Source organism: Cyprinus carpio, chromosome B4 (assembly GCF_018340385.1).
Source record: "Cyprinus carpio isolate SPL01 chromosome B4, ASM1834038v1, whole genome shotgun sequence".
In the NCBI taxonomy this organism is placed as follows: domain Eukaryota; kingdom Metazoa; phylum Chordata; class Actinopteri; order Cypriniformes; family Cyprinidae; genus Cyprinus; species Cyprinus carpio.
The window spans coordinates 37,384,035-37,392,594 of NC_056600.1; the positions used below are offsets into that span (position 1 = coordinate 37,384,035).

The following is an 8,560-nucleotide window of genomic DNA, read 5'->3' on the forward strand; positions in this document are numbered from 1 at the left end:
GACGTATGAGTCTTTTTTTCTCTAGATGTGTGAGTGCTGAGTGGAGGATAGTTGAGATGGCATCATCGGTCGACCGGTTGGACCGATATGCAAACTGGAATGGGTCCAGGGAGGGGGGGAGGGCAGACTTGATGTGGTGCATGACTAGCCGTTCGAAGCACTACATGAGGATGGGAGTAAGTGCAACAGGACGGTAGTCATTGAAGCAGGATGGAGATGGCTTCTTCGGAACTGGAATGATGGTGGTAGCTTTGAAGCATGTGGGAACAACAGCCTGACTAAGTGAGATGTTGAAAATGTCTGTGAAGACATCAGTGAGTTCTGCTGCACAGTCTCTCAGTACACGCCCAGGAATGTTGTCAGGACCCGGAGCTTTGCGTGCATTGATCCTGCTGAAGGATCTCCTCACGCTGTCCGGGGTCAGCATCATCACCTGGTCACTGGGAGGAGGTGGAGTCTTCTGTGCAGTGGTGCTGTTTTGTGCCTCAAAGCGAGCGAAGAAGGTGTTCAGCTCGTTCAGCAGAGAGATGTTGCTGTCACAGGTCCGCTGTGGGGGCTTGTAGTCCGTAATGGTCTGTATCCCCTGCCACAGGCTCCGAGTGTCTCTGCTGTCGCTGAATTGATGGGCTATCCTCCTGGAGTACTGTCTCTTAGCCTCTCTGATGCCGCGGGATAGGTTGGCCCTGGCTGTTCTCAGGCCCCCCTCATCTCCAGCTCTGAATGCAGCATTCCGCGTCTCCAGGAGTCTGTAGATCTCCCCTGTCATCCACGGCTTCTGGTTGGCCCGGACAGTGATGGTTTTTTGTGACTGTTACATCCTCAATACACTTGGTGATGTAGGCAGTGACAGTTTCCGAGTACTCCTGGAGGTCAGTGGTGTTATTGTAAGTGGCAGCCTGCTTAAACATATTCCAGTCAGTTGTATCAAAGCAGTCTTGGAGAGCGTCAGACAACCCTTCTGGCCACACTTGAATCTGTTTTTGAACTGGTTTGGCGACTTTAACGAGCGGTCTGTATGCAGGCATTAGCATGACAGTGATGTGGTCTGAGGCACCGAGGTGGGGGAGGGCTTTGTAAGCTCCTCTCTGTGTGGTGTAAACAAAGTCTTAAATGTTATTACCTCTTGTTGGAAAGTTAATGTGTTGGTGTATTTTTGGAAACACACTCTTTAAGTCAGCATCGTTGAAATCCCCAGCTATGATGAGAAAAGCATCGGGGTGTGCTGTCTGCTGCTCACTGATGTGCTGGTGCAGTTCATTTAGTGCATCGTTCCTGTTGCTGTTGTTCGGGGGAATGTAAACCGAAACGAGCAGTATGGCAGTATATTCCCTCGGCAGATAGAACGGCCGGCACTTAATAATCTTAAACTCCACCAGGGGTGAGCAGTGTTTGCAGATCACAACAGCATCGCGGCACCACGCGTCATTGATGTAAACACAAAGCCCGCCGCCGCGGGTTTTTCCTCCCGCGACGAGAGCTATGTCTGCTTGATAGCACGTCAGCTGGTCGAGCTGAATGGCGCAGTCCGGAACTCTGTCGCTGAGCCATGTTTCCGTGAATACAAAAACACAACAGTCTCTTACAGTCCTCTGAGTTGAGAGTAGTAATCAGATGTAGTCCAGTTTATTGTCCAAAGAGCGTACGTTAGCCAGTACGATGGTGGGGATAGCTGGCTTGTGTGGGTTAGCCGTTAGCCTAGCCCGGATACCTCCGCGCTTACCCCTCTTCTGCTTCCTCTCACGCCGCTTGTGGCGTCTCCGCTGTGGGCGAGATGCAGCAGTGGGGGTCGGTGATGATGTAGGCCTCCGGAGCAGTCCGAGATCTCGCAGCTCTTCCGCGTGCGCGGAGTTTAACTCTAAAAATGCGGCTCTGCCGACATCCAGCCAGAAACTCACGACTGTATGTGCGCTTAAAGACAGATAGACGCGATGACGACGTACAAAAACACTGCGACTCACAAGACAAAAAACACAAAAAAACACCGTTCTGTCGGGACAGAGAGAAGCCGCTGCGTGTGGACGCGCCGCCATCTTGTGAGTTCTTTCTGTAGGGAGAGAGAGATTAAGGTTTTTGTTGAATATAAAAATGCAGTAACCAGTAATATTGACTTCTTCATTGTTGTAGGCAGTCATTGTACAAGCAGGATTGTTGGTCGGTATTTGCCCGGTCCCTCCTCCATTGATTGGATGGCTGGGAAAATAGTGACAGTGACGAGCGCTGCGTTTTACTACAAAAAAAAAAAAAAAAAAATTCTTCTAAAAAAATAATTCTAACATCTAAAAGTCAATAACAATAAAAACTTAATATTACTGCTCTACACTGTCCCTTTTTATTTTTCACCTTTTTGTCTATTTGATCAACTCCATATGTTTAGTCCTTTATCTCTGTCCCATTTTCCCTATTGATTATATGATAATGAGTGATTATCTCATTTTAAGAATAAAATAGGAACAAAAATAAAATAACATTTTATTGGCATATTTTCAGAAAATGTGATCAGTTACAAGTACAAATCCATTCACCAGCATTATGCAGATTAGTAACAAAACATTATACAATACACGTGTGAAAAATGGAGATTCATTTAATGGATTATGAAGAATTATGTGATTATAAAATCAGTACACATTTTTATTGATTTCACAGTTTTTATAACTTTTAATCAGAGAGGAGCTTGAAGCATGTTCCTGTTCTACACTACAGAGCAATACTGAAGAGAAGCTGAACATTTGTTTTTAGATTTTATTCCTGTTATATATATATATATATATATATATATATATATATATTTTATTTTTTTTTTTTTATATATATATATATGTTTTATTTTTTTTTTTTTTTATAATGTTTGGATTTCTGTTTTTGTTTTGTGGAATAACCCTGTAGTATTCTGATTTTCTAAATGCTTAAACCCAAACTTAAGTTTCTACAAGAAAACACTAGATTTGTTTTAATAGAACACAATATTTCTAGATACTTCTACTGATTTTGAGTTTTAAATGCCTATTTTATCATTCTAAAAATAAATGCTTAAAATTACCAAAATGATCTACCAATATTACAAGATATCTTTACTTGCTAAAATAATTTTCCATTTATTTATTTATTGCAATCGATGCAATTTCAGTGCACCATCATATTTATCATAAGGCACTAAAGAGAAATTGTGTTCACTAACACTAGGCATTTTTACTGTAACCCCTGCAGAACCTGGCTGTACTCTGCAGTGTTAGTGTCCTCGTGCTGGTCCTGAGTCACCCACTCGTCCAGACGCTCACACAGGTTCTGATCCAGGATTCCCATGCGGCTGTACTCTGCCACCCGGTTTCTGTATCCTGCTTTGTAGTAGCCTCGGATACCTTCATCGGACAAAACGTGGCACTGAGAGGGAATGCTTTCACCTGGAATTACACACAAGCATATTGTTTAGTGCAGCAACACTGCAGCTCTTTCACTCTTAGACTATCAGTTCTGTCACGCATGCCTTATATTTCATATCTTGTGTATATTGCTCAAAGAACAACAACATTTTTTGATTTCTCTAATTTGTCAAAGATTACATTTTCACCATAAAAACGATTACAGAACGATTTTTTTTATTAAAATAATCAACAGGAGCATGGTGAAACAACCATAATATTCCAGTAACTGCTGCATTACCGTGTCTACGACAAACACCTTGACAATCACAGTATCTGTATCTGGAGGGTAGATCATGTGTTTCGCAGGATGAGTTTCTTACCTAGAGCTTCTCTCAGCTTTTGTGAGGTGAGCGGGTGATGTAGAATCATGCAGCGTTTCAGCAGAAGCTCCACGTCTCCACTAATTATGGTGTCTGCTAGAAGTTTCCTGAAAAAAGGAAGAAATGTTAAAAGCAGATTTAAAAAATAAACACTCAGCTGCTTAACATTTGTAAAACTGTAAATGTTCAATGTTTAGTATTACTACAAATTCCTGTACTGTTAATTGGAATTCTGTATAGTTGACTTGCATGAGAATTTCACACATAACCATTAACACAATGGATGTGAATGTTACCTGGCTGTCTGTGAGTGGCTGCTTGGGCCCGTAGTTAAAGCTCGTCTGTGATCTTGTCCCAGAACCTCCATGGCAATCAGGTTCCATCCATTATTGTTAGTCTTCATGCTGCTGATTAGTTTATAAAGCGGCAGGTTTTTATTTTTAAGCTCACTCACTGAGTTTGGGTTATCTATGAAAGACTCAGCAAGTCTGATGGAGTCCTTCGGTGGAATGTGGCTTGTGTTAAGTGTCCCTGTGGTGTTCTTACTGGACCTCAGAGCACTTACAACACTGCGCAGAGAGAATGAGACTTATCTTATAACGTTTTAAAAAAAAATTTGGTTTCCTGTTTAAGAAAAATACGGGCACAATTAAAAAAAAAAAAAGAACAGAATTTAAAATAATTAAATGAGCATGAAATTTACTTATTTGAACTAGTAAGCTAATTTAGAGCAAAGCTGAGTATTTTTAGCGTCCTCTAGCCTCTGTTGTTGTATGGAATCAAATAAATGGACACATGACACTCCTGGTTATGCATACTATTTTTTAATATTTAAATCATTATTATCTTTTGGTGTATCAGATGAATCCTCTTTCTTTCGCTGATCTCCATACACACTGGTGTTGTGTTGTGTCTAAATAACAGAAATCACCTTCAGCAATCAGATTCTTTACCTTTTATATTCACCAACAAATCCAAGATGGTACATTTTGATGAGGACTTGTTCGCCACTTCTGATGAATTTAACACTCTGTAAGTATTTCTGCAGAGCAACGTCGGTCTTCTTTATACTTCCTCCAGTTATGCTGTATTTACTGGGGTTTTTGTGACAGAAGTCGTATCCTCTCTGGAGAATAAGCAGGGGGGTGTACGACTCAAAGTTTGTCTGGATCTAGTGAGAAATTACAAGTCTGAGATTAAACATAATCCTGATCATCTCATCACGTGTGCAGATGACTGAGTAACACTGTACACTGATTGGCCAGGAATCTAATTTTTATCCATCCATTTTCTGTACCACTTACTCTACACAGGTTCGCAGAAAGCCTGTAGCCTATACCAGGACATTTGGGTTACAAGGCAGGGTGCAGGACACAATCACATATATATGTTACACACTATAGATAATTTAGAGACGCCAATCATCCTGCATCGCATGTCTTTAGACTGGGGAAGGAAACCAGAGTACCCAGAGGACACCCTAAGACTTGGGGAGAGCATGCAAACTTGGCAGAATCCAACCCTCAATCCCAGAGGTGAGGCAAATGTGCTCCTCAAAAAGTCCACCTCAACAATTTTTACAAATTAATCCCCTTGGAGATTCTAGTAAAGATGTGATACACTGCAGAAATCCTTTGTGTTCAAGTGATTATATAGGTCCAATCTACAGAGTGAAGCAACTGCAGTGAATAAGATAAATAACTCATTAATTAAGTGATGCTGTTAAAAAGCAGATTCACGTGGGCACTGTGCTGACATATAGCCCCTTTGCGCTATGGGCGTCCCAGGTTTGAGCCCCTGCTCGTGGACCTTTCCCGATCCTGATCCAGTGATTTCAGTACATCAGTAAATATGAGTAGATCTAGAACTAAAATCTGGCACTCAGGAGGGGCACACAGTCATGCAAAGAAATCAGAGCCATAAACTAAGTTTACTCACCTCATTTTTCACTTTCTTACGTAGCATCAAAGCTTCTGTCTTTAGGTCCTTTGTCTCGCTGCCAGTTGCTTGTGCTACAGCATGATAAAGAGCGTTCTGATGATCCAAGTTAACGCTGACTATCCTGCCATCATCCTGTACAATGTCAAAACGCCCACTGTACAGCTGTGTATCAGCTCTGTTTTAAAATGAAAAGTAACTACATTCAGTACTCAAAGTTCATAAGCATTAACACTGAAACTATTTTTTATATGTGAGCTATATAACGCTCTAGTGAAAAGTCTTACTGTGATGGATGTGTGGTTTTTGGAGATTTGGTTAATCTCAATTTTATATCGCCTGCTGATTTGTTGGTTCCTAGGTAACGTTCCACAGTGAGCTGTTTTCCATTTTCATCAACGCCAGTGAGTTCAATTCCTTTTCCACCAAGCAGGCTGCTTTTTGTGAGCACGTACACATCGAGGGCTGTAGTAGGCTGATCAGCTTTGCACATATCTTCTGTATACTGCTTTAGCTCTGTTTTGTCCTCATCTGACAGCTGTTCCACTTCCTTGTGGCTCGCAGATTTCTTGTTGTGTTTTTCTCTCTGGGCATCAAAGAAGCGCTGAGTTTTATGTCTGTGCATGACGTGGTCCAGCGCCTTTCCTGCAGCACTGTTCAAGTGACTCTTAAATATGCTGTTCTTTAAAGAATTTATATGTTCAGAACAAGAACTGATGAATTGGTCAGACACCTTCTGGGCGATAGTCTGTAGAAGTTCACCTTTAAGGCGCTGTACATCATGTAAATTGTGTCGTCCATCTTGGTCATACTTTGTCATTTCATTCTGAAGCTCACTGATGTTCTCCAATAATTCAGGAACAAATTTCTGTTGTATTATCTCTTCTGTTGGTATGGCACCCAATATTTGAGTAAGATCTGCTGAGTACTCAGCTACTTTCAGAGCCAGCTTTGTCATTTCGTACACTCCTGACAGTTTGGCTTTATTCATAAGCTCTTCTGCTTTTTCACACACCTCAGAGAGTTTGCTGATAACATCCCGTGCTGTGGTACAGTCCAGTATGAGGTCAGGAATTACCTCTTCACAGAGCATGCCAACTGATTTTTTTACTTGCTTCTCATAATTCTGGTCAATCTTGAATCATCTTTTGTCAATGCAGCTTTCGGAATGCCTGAGCTGATAAACTCCACAAGAGCCTGATCGAGTTTACTGCTCTGCTTCACCGTTGAAGTAACAACATTCTCAAAGCAGCTTTGTAAAATCTTCTTAAAGACTTCCTGAAGGGCTGCGTCCATCGCGTAGTTCATGGCAGTGAGCACAGACTGTTTCCCGATTTCCTGAACTACATATTTAGTCGCAAATTTGAAGTTCTGTTTAAGCACTGTAGATGATGTCATGTTTTTCATCGCAGATTTAAAAGATTCCTTACTGACAGATGATAAACCAGACTGAACACCTCCTTTGAATGAAGTAAACATTGCCTTTCCTGATTTGATGAATTCAGATGCAACAGAAGAAAAAGATTTTGTACCATTGAGGAGACTTTTTGTCACTTTAAACACTGAGGTAACTGCTTTTTTGATCATGCTAAAACCAGCCGTTATCAAAGAAAGCCCAATGCTGATACTCTTAGATATTGCCCATGACGCCCAATCGAATGAACCCTTTATCATCCCCTCTACTCCACTGATCATGTCAGATACTCCTTCTGAAATCAGGCCCAATCCAAACTGGGTAGCTGTTCCAAATGTCAGCGCGCAAACAAGAACCCCTGCAAGAACCTGTACCATGCCAAGAATGAAACATATCAAAGCATCTATGCAAAACTTGGGCTTCTTTTTCACCTCAAAAACAACACCGAGGCCATAGTCGTATAAGGATCTCAGCTCATTAGTGATGATGAAGTTCTTTTCTTCGGACAGCATGTAGACTGAACAGTCCTCTGTAATGGCGTCACTGTCATCTTTTTCCAGATCTTTAAGTTGAATCAATGCATTATCAATGTATGTCATCCAAGACTTAAAGATGTTCATTCTGGCCTCCATTTGACTCTGAAAGTTGTTGCTCTCTGTGCTCTGATCTTTGTTTCCAGTAACTGATAAGTTACATGAGACCATTGTGTTTGAGACATCTGAGATGTAGACATCAATGGATTTCTTTGCGTCTTCGAGCAGGTTCATAGCATCTGCTTTATAGTTACCTTTACCGAGGTTAATAGTGATATACGCCTGGTTATACAGTGCCACAGCCCTGTAGTGCGGGTCAGAGTTTGCAACTTTTTGCCAACAGGATTTAGCTCCATAATCATTTTTGGATTTTTCACGGCAGTGTAGATCAGTTCTAACAATTGCCTGTTTGACGTGATCATAGAAATTATCACATTCTCCTCGCAGCAGCTTTCCACTTGTTTCATTTATTGTCCTGATTAGGTCTGCTTCAAGCTGTCCGAAGTCGTCATGCCTATTGATGTGATCCTCATGAAGGGTTAACCACAAGGCCCAAGATTCTTTCAAAGCATTGATGGCAGGCTGATAATCAAACTTAGGCCGATGATGTTTAACCCTCTGGAGTCTAAGGGTATTTTTGGGGCCTGGAGAAGTTTTGTCATGCCCTGACATTTGTGCTTTTTTCAGTTTCTTATAAATATCTAAATGGCTAAAGTCTAATCTCACTGTAATCAGCACAAACTAGGCTATAATAATATGTGAGCAGCCTGTATGTACATGATTGTGTTTTTGAAAAAAAAAATGTTATGCGTGGTTAGTGAAAAACTAAAAATGTTAAATCACTTGAAAAAGGCAATAAAACACATACAGAAAATTGGTTCCCAGGAATTTTGAGAACTGGAGCTTGTAGCCTAGAATTTTTTTTTTCTAAAT

The 8,560-nt window shown here is 41.2% G+C and overlaps 1 protein-coding gene across 1 annotated transcript; it reads right to left on the reverse strand.

The window, feature by feature from the left end:
• Positions 1-2,845: 2,845 nt before the first annotated feature.
• Positions 2,846-6,773, reverse strand: LOC109046268. Its single transcript, XM_042722586.1, has 6 exons — positions 5,968-6,773; positions 5,681-5,858; positions 4,696-4,913; positions 4,039-4,311; positions 3,743-3,849; positions 2,846-3,401 (listed from the first exon to the last, which is right to left on the reverse strand). The coding sequence occupies exons 1-6, from the start codon at positions 6,771-6,773 to the stop codon at positions 3,190-3,192; spliced, it is 1,794 nt and encodes a 597-aa protein (XP_042578520.1). The 3' UTR covers positions 2,846-3,189.
• Positions 6,774-8,560: the final 1,787 nt, after the last annotated feature.